At 35.9% G+C, this 13184-nt stretch overlaps 2 protein-coding genes across 13 annotated transcripts in view; one reads left to right on the top strand and one right to left on the bottom strand.

Annotated features, from left to right (window-relative positions):
* Positions 1-13184, bottom strand: part of LOC129764515 (uncharacterized) — a 312433-nt gene that overhangs the window by 10079 nt on the left and 289170 nt on the right. For all 12 annotated transcript variants that reach the window (XM_055763683.1, XM_055763673.1, XM_055763674.1 and 9 more), the window contains one exon: positions 9475-9945. In XM_055763683.1, coding sequence (XP_055619658.1) covers positions 9475-9520 — 46 coding nt within the window. In that variant the 5' untranslated portion in view covers positions 9521-9945. The remainder of the gene's footprint in view (positions 1-9474; positions 9946-13184) is intronic.
* Positions 1-13184, top strand: part of LOC129764514 (HIV Tat-specific factor 1 homolog) — a 214582-nt gene that overhangs the window by 70135 nt on the left and 131263 nt on the right. The window lies entirely within an intron of this gene.

The raw sequence follows: 13184 nt of genomic DNA, 5'->3' as shown, positions 1-13184 counted from the left end.
TTGTTCTTCTAATTTTTAAAAAAATGAGTAATTGTCCGAGCAGTTAACCGAGAAAGAAGATCTTAACGTATCAATTTTTTTTCTGAGTTTTTGAGGATACATTAAACTAAAAATTTACAGTATATTTTCTGAAACCATACAGTTTTTTTCTAACCGATTTGAAATACAGTAAAACCTGTTTTTGTGCGATTTTTTTTGTCCCTTTTTTGTGCGTTTTTTTGTACGATTTTTTTTGTGCGGTATGCATAAAGAAGCATATTTTACGAAGTTATCATCAATTTAGTTTTTTTGATGGTTTATATGCATTTCAGTAAGAAAAGCATATTTGCGTCTAAATTATCCACTTCCTAAAACATTCCCATCCTTCCATGAAATGCTCTAAGTTGCGCATGACTTGTTGCTGTTAGAAACAAGTTTCGAAAAGCAACTAAAAACACAACACAGCCACGCGCAACCGAAAAGGCAAACTGTCCCATCGCAAAGCAGGGAAACAAAGGGAATTCGAACTGTGAATGGCGTGGATTTGAGTTATTTTCTTGGGGAAAACTTTTTTTATGCGGTCCCTATCTACCGCACAAAAAAAAGTTTTTTTTTAAATTGTTTACCGAACACGACTTTTTAAAGCTACTGGTGAAGTTTTGCACAATTTTATCCATGCGTTTTTTTTGTGCGGTCCCTATCCCCCACATTTTTTTCATCAAAGAAATAATTGAACCTTGCAAACAATTAATTTGAAGTTCTCTAAGATTCATACCGATCTACTGTGCGATGATTATCGAATAAAATAATCACAATTGTATAATAATTCATTCAATCAAAATATCTGGGAAGTGAAAAATCCTACTGAAACTTTCTAGCAGTCTGAAAAAAAACTAATTGATAATGGTACGTGGCAATATATTCTTTCAAGTCTACGGAAACTTTTAAAAATCGGAAGATTTTTTTCCCGATATTCTTGTGCAGTAGCATCGAGTACGACATTCCAAAACTGGAAACTTGTAGCTTTAAAATGATGTATATCTTTACTCCTATAATTCCCATTTATTGCTGCTGGTTACCATTTCTCAAAATGAAATAGAGAACGCATTTGAAATTTATTATTACAGGTGGACTATTATTTTACAATAAGAAAATCAACACATATTTTTGAAAATTTGATCAAAAGCTTTTTTTCGCTTTTTATTTCTGTTCGATAAATTTTTCAAAAATCATTGTTTATTTTTTGAGATTTCTCCCCCTTTTTTGATTGGCCCGCTTTACGGTTTCCCCAACACTGACTTCAAAATCAATGTGCCTGGGGGAATCCGCTTTGTTAAAACATGCAAGTCTGGAGTATTTTTTGGTGTTGAGTACTTTTGTACTCGCTTGTCGTTGTGCAGACCGGAATATGTTTCCCTCAAACGTACTTCTAAACTGAGAAACCTGGGAAAATCGTCATTTCAAATACTAGAGGTGAATGAACTTTCACGGTTCGAGAACTACGTAAACATGAGATGTGAAATATTTTCAGAAGGAAATGTAAAATACAATCATCGTTTGACAATTCTTCAAACGTAAAAGGACGTTGATCAAATTTATTTGTAATGAAGAACACAATCTATTACAAAAATCAGTTTAGAAGTACGTTTGAGGGAAATTTCGATGCATTCTAAAATAATATTCGAAGTGGTAAACAAGTTGATTGCATAATATAATTACGTAGTTCTACGTCGAAAATATGCGGTCGTGTCCTAGATACAACTTACAATTTTTTCTAATTTTCGTAAAACTGACAGCGATAAAAATACGGTGTAAACAATACCGTTTTGTCTCAAATTCCGAACACTTAAGCTTTGATGGTCATTAAACAGTGTCTCATTACTCAAAATGGTACTTTTTCGCGAAATAAATTTGATTTTTGGATACAATAGAGCCTTCTTTTTCATTTGCCTTCACAGAAGTTGATTTACAAATATATTTTCATGGTGAAAAACTAAAAATTACATTAATCACATTTGTCTCAAATTCCGAACAGCCAAAATGCATTTGTTTAGAAAATTCATAACTCTTGAACTACTGGACTGATTAAGATGATCGATATATCAAATTAAAGCGAATAATCTTTTGTGGTAAAATATTTTACTCGCAAGAAAATTGGATTTTGTTTTCGTAATTATCGATTGTGTTCGTTTTTTTTCAGTTTACATGGTTTCGGTACCAAGGGCGCTATACATTTTTATATTTTTTCTTGAAAGTTTAGTATTTTCACATTACATATCCAAAAATCAGAGGTGTGTCAATTATCCAAATCTGTTAGGTAGTTTAAAAGTTGTAAATTTTTGAAAAACGTTGTTTTTGGAAAAAAAAGAGAAACAATCGATTTTTAGACCATCGATTAACTTTGAAAAATCAAAATTTAAAATAAAAAAAAACACATTTCTGATTTTTGGACTTGTTATGTAAACAAGAAAAAAAGTTTCTAGCTTTCAAAAAAAAATCGAGACCGTGAAAACTATAAAAAACCAATACGTATTATGAAAATAAAATTCAAAATTTTCAAATTTGTAGAAGTCTGAAGTATTTTCTCAAAAAAGACCAGCTAACCGGTTTAATTTGATATGTTGATCATCTGAATCGGTCCAGTAGTTCAAAAGTTATGTTTTTTTTAAAAAAAAAGTCATTTTTGGAAAAAAATGAATTTTTGACCACCCTTAAATGGAAATGGTCACCCTAACAAAAAAACAAAAATACGGGTCTGATATTTTGCGATGAAGAACAAACCTATCACTTTTCACGGAAATCGGAGAACCACCATATCGGGTTGGCATGGAATGGCTGTATAATCGAATCAGTCTATAATCGAGTTCGACCTGTTACTTCAGGACCCCGGTTTTGTTATTGTGATTTTAGTTGAAAACCTGGCTTAGAAAATCAATTTTACTCTCGTTGGTTTGCACCTGCGATCTGCGTTTTGCAAGGAAAGAGCTCGCACACATTTGTTAACAAATGGTCTTTTTATATTGTTGCTCCAGAATTGGATTGTCCTTGTACCCCAATTTGTGAACTATCGCTATATTTGCCGGAAAATAGTGTGTTCAAGTATTTTCTTTCGGAATTCGATTCATGCGTCGAAACTTGATACAAATTACGAACACTACTTTAACGCTAGTTTTGATACAGATTTCTGCATAAAAGATTTTTTGCAATTTATAACAGATTCGTAACGAGATTCTTACCAAACGAACATATAGAACAGTAAATAAAATAGTTTTAACTACAAAAATTCACGATATTTGTTTTCTACGGAATTTGCAAATGCAAACATTTTATCACTGGTTCTAGATAGTCACTTTTTTTTGTAAATGTGTAGTATTATAAATTATAAGCAGTATCGATACCTGTAAATTAATTTTAAAATGAAGCCTATAAACCAAATAATGTTAGGGTTTTCATTATGCAATTATCTATAACATTAAAGTTTAGTAAATTTACATTTAAAATGAAGTGTTCGGAATTTGAATCAAGTTTCTATGTATGATTCGAATTCCGAACACTGTTTCAATACTAATTTTTATTTCTGCACAAAATATATTTTTTTTCATCCATTTATTATAGTCCTTTACCTTTTCTAGCACTAAATATGAAAACAGAAAACAAAATAGTTGAAAAAACTGCAAAAAACTGAAAAACTAACGATGCTTGCCTTTTGCGGAATTTGCTAACGCAAACATTTTATCATTGGTTTTGACTGCCACTTTTTTGCAATTTCTTAAAATTATAAATTATAGGCTGTATCGATACCTGTGAATGATGTGAAAATGTAGCCTAAAACCTAATGAGTTTCAAGGCTCTCATTATTCAACTATTTATAACATTAAAGTTCAGTAAATTTACATTTGAAATGAAGTGTTCGGAATTTGAAACATGCAAAGAAACTTGATTCAAATTCCGAACACTACTTCAATACTAATTTTAATGAATATTTCTGCATAAAATATCATATTTTTCAACCATTTATTGTAGATTATTGTAGATTCTAGCGCTTAACATGAAAAAAAGCAAACAAAAAAATTGAAAGAACTATGAAAGAAAGAAAATGTAGCTTATACCTCAAAGAATATCAGGGCTTTCATTATTCAATTATTTATAACATTGAATTGTAGTAAATTTACATTTAAAAATGAAGTGTTCGGAATATGAGACAAATCGGTACAATATAAACTTCTTCTACCAAAATTTTCAAGAAAAAATACCCAATGGATAATTTTCTACAGCGCTTTTTCCGTGATGAAATTTGATGTGGGACGCCCTTTAGTAGACAAGGAAAGCGGGAAAAACAAATCTTTTGCGCAAACGAAAAGTTAATGAAATGGCTACGAGATGCAGAAACGAATTCTCTCGATGGGAAACGATTTTTTTTTATTTGGAAAATGCACAGAAGGAAACCGGAGGATTGCAAGAAAAAATCATAATAGTTTCGTGAAAAGTGATCCAAATCAAAATCAAAATGACTCGTTTTGTATTGATGTTCAGGTTTCCTTCAAGATAACTTCAAACTGTATAAATGTATCCAACTTTTTATCTTTTACGACACTTCTCAGTCGTCGTTTAGCTGAATGAAAAATCACAGAACAATTAATTTATTGGATGTTATCAACGGACGTTCATAAGTTCAAATGTTTTAAGAACTACAACTACAGAACTAATAGAACTATTATTACATATTGAATCATTTGATCAATAAAGTATTCCGATATAATGTTGCTGCTTGTTTATCACATACTGGCGGTGTTGCTATTTATGTGAAAGAATCAGTTCAATTCAATCTTCGCCTCGACGAAGTTATTGATGGAAATTGGTTTTTGGGCATTACAGTTGAACGTGGCATGAAGATGGGTAATTATGGTGTTTTTTTTATCATAGCCCCAGCTCAAGTGACAAGCGTTTTGTTGAAATTTTAGAAAACTGGCTCGAAATGTTCCTTGATTCTAGCAAATTAAATATATTAGCTGGTGATTTCAATATCAATTGGCGTGATGACTACAATACGAACCATTTGAAGCGCTTATCTGATTTCTTCAATTTGAAAGAAACAGTAAATGAATTCACGCATATTTCCAGGTACAGTAAAACTTTAATCGATCATGTTTATTCCAATTTTGAAACTATGAACACAGTCACTGATAGCAATTTGAAAATAACCGATCATGAGACCTTAGTTATAAATATTGTAGATAATTACGTGGAAAACGACGATTTTGTTAAATTAAAGTGCTGGAGAAATATTCGAAACAGACTGTTTCGAATCTTGTGACGAGAAGCCTGGATTTTCCATTCGAGGTCGATAATTAAGATGAATCAGCAGCTGCCTTAACTATTACCTTGAAAACGTGTACAAATCAGCTAGTTTCGCAAAAGTTTGTATCTTTGAAAAACTCGAACAACTGGTACAATTTGGATCTTTTGCGCCTTAAACGTGAGAGAGACGAATGGTACAACAAATTTCGTAGTACAAATGAGGGAAATCATTGGAATATGTACACGATTGCGCGCAATAGATATTCACAATCGATCAAGAAAACTCGTTGTGAATATATTCAGAGGAAGATTGATCAGCATCAAAACAACAGAAAAGAGTTATGGAAAATTTTGAAATCTTTATTGAAACCTAGTAATAGTAAACGGCGGTCCATTGCTTTTTATGGCACACTTGAACAGTCTGAACAGGCTATAGTATCTAAGTTTAATGATCATTTCATCAATAGTGTTTCATTGATCAATCAGTCCATTGAATTGGTTGATGAACCTGATGAAATAAAACAGCCGGTTGATAGTAATTGTAGATTTGAAAGTTTCCACCCAATTACATCAAATGAACTTAGAACTATTTGCTTTTCTTCAAGAAAAACGCCTGGAGTGGATAATGCCAATGCTAGAGTTATTCAAGATTGCAAGATTCAAGATTAAAGCCGAAGATTTTCGTCCCATCAACATGTTGCACACATTAGAGAAAATATTAGAAGTAGTCGTTAAAAGCCAGCTGCTGGAATATTTAAATTGCAATGCTTTGCTAATACCAGAACAATCGGGATATCGGGAAGGACATTCCTGTGAAACCGCATTGAACTTGATGTTAGCAAAATGGAAAAAGAAATTAGAATGTAAAGATACCATCATTGCTGTTTTCTTGGATCTGGAACGCGCTTTCGAGACAATTTCTAGGTTGAGCCCTTGTTGTTGACCACGATTAAGCGCTTTGGAATTACGAATACTGCATATAAATGGTTTGAACGTTATTTGTATGACAGAACTCAACGGACTTTTTTTAATGATTCAATTTCCAGTCCCGTAGGGAATAATCTTGGAGTACCTCAAGGAAGTGTATTAGGACCCCTTCTATTTATTATGTACATCAACGACATGCGACGAGTTTTACGATTTTGTAATATTAACCTTTTTGCAGATGATACTGTGTTATTCATTGCAGGTAATGATTTGAATCAGGTCGTTTTACATTTGAATGGAGGTTTGCGTTCTTTAAGTAGATGGTTTAAGTATAAGCAATTGAAGTTGAATATAAATAAAACTAAATTTATGATAATCTCGCGAAATCGTTCTAATGAAAACGTCTCTATTGTAATTGATGATGAGACCATTGATCACGTTCGGGAGATTCAATGTCTTGGCGTGATTATTGATGACAAACTCAAGTTCAATACTCACATTGACAATGTCATCAAGAAAATTGCCAAGAAGTATGGAATCTTATGCCGATTGAAAAACTATTTAACTATGTGCAGCAAAATACAGCTATACAAATCAATCATCTCTCCTCATTTAGACTTTTGTTCTTCCATATTATGTTTAGCCAATGATACACAAATATCGAGATTAGAGCGTTGATTCTTAAATGTAATAGATTCACTTCCTCATCTTTGATGCTGGACGCTCTAAAATGGTTATCCGTGAAGCAAAGAATTGTTTATTTAACTATGGTGTTCATTTTTAAAGTAGCTAACGGTTTACTGCCTCGATATTTGTGTGACCGAGTTGAAAGAGGAAATGATTTCCATAGATATAACACTAGAAACGCGAATGAATTAAGAACACCTAATTTCTTGTCATGTGCTTCACAAAATTCGTTGTACTTCAAAGGAATCAATGTTTTCAATTCGATGCCAAGACATATTAAATGCGCAACAACACTTACAGAATTTAGGAGGCACTGTACTTCACACGTGAAAGCTGTGTTTTATTAACAGTCGAACTTTTTTTTTAATTTTTATTACGAAGATTTCCATTGACGAAGTTTTATACGAACGGATACTTAATGTGGACAATTTTTTGTAGTTTGTTTTAATATTAGGCTGTCAAAAAGTCCTACGGTATTTCCGCGAGGTGTCGTTGCAAGCGCGTAGTTCTAGTTGTATTCATTGTATCGATTGCGCGTTGTATTGTATTGCGTGCTATAATATAGTCCTTGACAGTGTTTTGTTTGGTTAAGTCGTTCGTGAGTTATAGTGTCGCAAATATGGAGCAAAATAAAGAGAAAATCCGACATATTTTACAGTATTACTATGACAAAGGCAAAAATGCATCTCAAGCTGCTATTAAAATTTGTGCAGTTTATGGACCCGATACAGTTTCCATTTCCACCGCACAACGATGGTTTCAACGTTATCGTTCTGGTGTAGAGGTCGTCGAAGATGCGCCACGCTCCGGAAGGCCTGTCGTCGAAAATTGCGACAAAATCGCTGAATTAGCCGAGAAAGACCGGAATAGTAGCAGCCGTAGCATCGGCCAAGAGCTGGGGATAAGTCATCAAACCGTTATTAACCATTTGAAGAAGCTTGGATTCACAAAGAAGCTCGATGTATGGGTGCCACACACGTTGACGCAAAAAAACATCTTTGACCGTATCGACGCATGTGAATCGCTGCTGAATCGCAACAAAATCGACCCGTTTCTGAAGCGGATGGTGACTGGCGATGAAAAGTGGGTCACTTACGACAACGTGAAGCGCAAACGGTCGTGGTCGAAGCTCGCTGAAGCGGCTCAGAAGGTGACCAAGCCCTCATTAACGGCCAGGAAGGTTCTGCTGTGTGTTTGGTGGGATTGTCAAGGAATAATCTATTATGAGCTGCTTCCCTATGGCCAAACGCTCAATTCGGACCTGTACTGCCAACAACTGGACCGCTTGAAGGTAGCACTCATGAAGAAGAGGCCATCTTTGATAAACAGAGCCCGCATTGTCTTCCATCAGGACAACGCCAGGCCACACACTTCTTTGGTGACGCGCCAGAAGCTACGGGAGCTCGGATGGGAGGTTCTTTTGCATCCGCCGTATAGTCCGGACCTTGCACCAAGTGACTACCACCTGTTTTTGTCCATGGCGAACGAGCTAGGGAGTCAGAAGTTAGCCACAAAAGAGACCTGTGAAAATTGGCTATCCGAGTTTTTTTTGCCAATAAGGAAGCGAACTTCTATAACAGGGGTATTATGAAGTTGGCATCTCGTTGGGAACAAGTCATCGAACAAAACGGCGCATATTTTACTTAAAACAGATGATTGTAACTAATTTTATGAACAAATGAAAATTCAAAAAAATACCGCAGGACTTTTTTGACAGCCTAATATTTCCAATTAACCTGACGAAGTTTTTTGAACGGATTATGTTATGTAGACTATTTAATTTTTTTAAATTATCTTTTCTTAAAATTTGTATTGATCTCTATTATGTCTGTCATGATCTGGTGATGATGGACTATTTTTATTTTTATTTTTATTTTGTTGTTTTTATAGTTGTATTAGCTGAAATAAGATAAAAGTAGTCTACAAAAGTTTGAGCGTCGCGCGCGTGCCACAGATATAAAGGATATTAAATTGAAAGATTTTTAAGTGCCGGTCAAGGAATTTTTCGTAAAGGAAATTTTCTCGATTTCTCAGAATGAGGATATTCATAGTCAATCCAAAACAAGGCTGGCGGTTGGACTTGTGCTCTGGTGGACCATTAGGCTGCAAGGGCTTCGTCGGGACCGTATCGGTTCTGTGGCGGACATGACTGAGTATTGGCTTGTCTTTTGACATTGCAATTTTTATATCTGTGAATAAAATCAGTGCGTTTTTTTGCATTTGCTAAACATTGAATGTTGAGAAATAATAAATAAATTATCTTTTAGATAGCACGTCTCGCTCAAACCTCGGCGGGACCATCATTATCATCATCATCATTACTAGTCTACATCAAGATTTTTCTAAAAAGTTTCGTGAAAATCTGGAAATATCGTAGAATTTTTTTCGGGTTTTGAGTCGATTTTATACCCAAAATATTCTTATTCTATCAAAGCTATCCTGAAATAAAGCTGATATCTTGCGTTCGTTTTCTAACTGAACATAGCTTTTGTAATATGAAATATATTTTTTCTGAAAAAGATATGTTTTTTTCTTCATATATGTAGTTTTTCACATGGAAGAATAAATTCCAAACATACTCACCCACAATCATCGTTGCGGCGCTGCCCCACATCCTGTGTCTACTCATCGCTTCCGTTCGATTGCTGGCCACAATGCTTACAGTTTCACCGGTAATGTTAAATACACATCGGAGAGGACAACCGGGTCCTCTCTCGTCTAACAACGGTTGCTTCTGTGCAACAATTCCACCACAAGCACCAATTAGGGCAATCCTTTTTGTTCCTGCTGCTCACCACGATAATAATGTTCACCTAGCTTTCTCCCGATGTTCCTTTTTTCCACCACACACTCTGCCGCAGGAATGAACTCGGTCGATTAGATGCGGGACTGAAGTTTTAATTAAAATGCTTCGGTTTTTTCTCTCTGTGTTCAAACCGAGCGCAATTGTATTTAATTGGTGAGTTCTTGTGAAGCGTAAAGCGTTCCGATTTGAATTTTGGTTCTTGATTGGTGGCCTCCTTTTTGTTCCGTTGCCTCAAGCTTCTTGGTGCGCTGTAAACAAAATATGGGAAGGGAAAACGAGAAAAAACACGATAAGTTTATATGACTTTCTTGATTGGTTTTGGTCTTGAATACGAGAGTGTGTTTATGGCGACATCTAGCGCTGAGTTCATCGGTGTTATTCATAAGGGTAGTAAAATTGTGGATCGATAAAAATATCATGAATTATAACTTTTGAAATTATTTTATTATCATCAGCGCAATTCTATTTGATCGCAACGAGGCTACTGTACCAAGCAAGTGGCATTTATTGCAAAACAAATTATCATTGCCTTCAGCAAACTGTTGGCAATAATCGTCACGGGAAACCGTTCCGATATTATGGCTGAACTCTCGAGTGCTATTTAGTCTGGAACCGTTGATTAACTGTTATTGCGCGCGATAGCAAACAAAAATATTGTTATAACAAGATCGCTAAGAACCCTATTTATCGATCCGATCGACGAAGACGTCGTCGGTGATTGTCCTGAGTGCTGCTGGCGGAATCAAAATAAAGTAATGAGAAAAACGCCCACACTTTGGCGGTGTGCAGCCCGAGGTTCGTGGCGTTTGTATTGCACCCAGCGCCTCTGTCTGTCTGTCTGTCTTCACGTGCACGTGTGTGCATTCTTCTCGCAGTCGACTCATGCTCTGTGCCACCGCTCAACGAAGAAGCCGATGGGGGGTTGGGCCGCGCAAACACCACTAGCGCGCACGTTGGGGTAGGTCCTGTAGAGGTGGCGCGGTTGATGCTCTCTCCCCCTCCTCATCGGCAAAACCATGAATGAAGAAGATAATCTTGTCTCTTTTTCCTCATCATCATCGTCGTCATTATTATTCAGAGGGTATCAATTCTCTTAAGCGGATTTTCTACAATCGCTATAACATTCGTCGTGGAGTTAATATTTACCGAGATGAGGATGTTGTTCCACCTTTCCCTCCTTCTCCGGCGGGGACTCTCTCTCTCTCTCTCTCTCTCCGCGCTATTGGAGCAATAATATCGTCTCCGTACCATTCCGAAACAGTCACACTCCGCCGAACGCAGAACACAGATTCTGGAGAATGCTTCAAGAAGCGTTCGGAAAACAATCCAGACGATTGTAATTGCATACGCTCTGGGTTCTTTCGAAATTGAGTGGAATCTAGACCACATCGTGACGAAGCGGGCGCTCTGTGTGTTTGCACAGCGCGTCTTTTTGGTCCTGTTTCGATCATTAAAATAAACGATCCGAGAGATGTGCACTTTGTGTTTCCGATAGATTTACTTTCCGCTTTCAGGCATTTTATTGTCCTCCCACCGACTAACTCTTCCCCTTCCCCTCTCAATGGCATTCGCGCCTGTCATTTGGCGAATTTGTCGCGTGCAAGTGCAATTGGACGAATGGCAATTAAGATGTTAATGACGCGCTGGACAAATGAGGTGGAATGGGCTTCGATCGTTTAGCGTGGCGAGTAAGGATGAATAATGTTTTTTAGATGGTAATCGTCTTAATGGTTTTTATTTAAGGGATTACCTTTTCCGTTTACCGTTGAGCCTTCGATATGGATATACAGGAATAATCGATGGGATTCGAGTTTCCTGTTACTGACTCAGTCGGAAGATATTTCTGTCAGTTGAACGTTTTTGTTGCGGAGAATTTCTTAAACTGCATATTTGTCTATTATTCGAATATTTTACTGAACTGCTAGTGACAATAAACTTCTAAACAAATTATTTTTATTTTCCGTTTATCGCAGCTCTACAGGGAAACTTCGATATAACGTACCCTCGTTATAACGTACCCTCGATATAACGTCACTCGATATAACGTACACATTTTCAAAGTCCAAAGGAATAATTTTATAAATATTGTTTTTCTGAGAGAACAATAAATTATCTGCATTTTGATACTAAAGCTTGATTTCTACTTTAAACCAATCTCGAAGTACAACTGTTTTGTGATTCCGGATTCTAAATGGATCAAATTTTAATCAACAGTATGAAGGGAAATATCATGAGAAAGGTTGGCTTCGTCTTCTAGTTGAATTCATTCATTAACCTTACTTAAACAGCAACACAATAAAGTAATATAAGCTACATTTCTGAGTTCTTTATCATGCTTCGATATAACGTACAATTCGATACAACGTTCAATTTTGAAAGTAAAATGTACGTTATATCGAAGATACCCTGTATCATAGCTTCTAAAAAGTCAATTTGAAAACTTGAAACTCTCAGCCTTAAGAAAGACTGTTGACTGCTCGCTGGCTAGAGCAATACTGAAATAGTCATCGCAAAAGTCATCTTCTATACTTCTATATTCTAGTTGTTTGTTATTGATGGCACGGGAAGGATAGCACTGAAATGTACAGAACAAATGTATGTGAAAATTGACTGATAACATGCATCATTTTTCATCAATTTAAATCAATTATGGATAGCGAATGGTAATAAACAGCATGTCCAAGGAACCATCGAGATAGGGAGGTATCGAGTTATGGATAGAAGAATGCTTTTAAAATCAATCAAAGGTGTCACGAAATTAATCGAGTTAGGGGAAATATCGAGATATAGAACAGTACTAAAGTACGCAGCTTGCATCTATTTTGCAATGCCGATTTCCTCAGGCTCCATGGTTTTGAAGTCTGTGTTAGGGAAACATTCCGATTTTCAGAAACGCGAGCGAGTACAAAAGTGCCCGCAGCTCGCATATATTTTGCAATGCCGATTTCCCCAGGCTTCCTGATTTTGAAGTCTGTGTTAGGGAAACATCCATCCATTCCAGCGATCGTACCTCAATCGTTGCGCAATCATAACTGAGTGGATTTCCGAGCGGCACTCGCTTATATACCGATTGGTGTGATTTCAATAGCCTGTTTTGAAAGCAATTTTAGGGGTTTTGAAACAAGTTTCTGGATCAAGGAGTAACAAGCATATAACGCGTAGACATTTTATCTCTCGAATGAAGAGTTTATCATACCATTTCGTTCAGTTTTTAAGGAGCTATTAACGCTCAAAATCTCGGTCTCCGGCGTAACGCTTTCGTTTTCGAAACTTTGATCTTACACCCCAGTATAGCAATGAAAGACGTAGTCCTACGTCAAAAAACTTTTTCCCTGTAACAGTGTCCTTTTTCCGATGTATGGGAGTCTTGTTGGTAGTTGTACAGGGTAACTTATAACGTACATTTACTTTCAAACTTGTACGTTGTATCGAATTGTACGTTATATCGAAGCATATTAAAGAACTCTGAAACGTAGTTTATATTCCT

This window comes from Toxorhynchites rutilus, chromosome 2, assembly GCF_029784135.1.
Source record: "Toxorhynchites rutilus septentrionalis strain SRP chromosome 2, ASM2978413v1, whole genome shotgun sequence".
Taxonomy (NCBI): Eukaryota; Metazoa; Arthropoda; class Insecta; order Diptera; family Culicidae; genus Toxorhynchites; species Toxorhynchites rutilus.
Note: the sequence above shows the minus strand (reverse complement) of the source record. Positions and strands in the feature narration are given on the sequence as shown.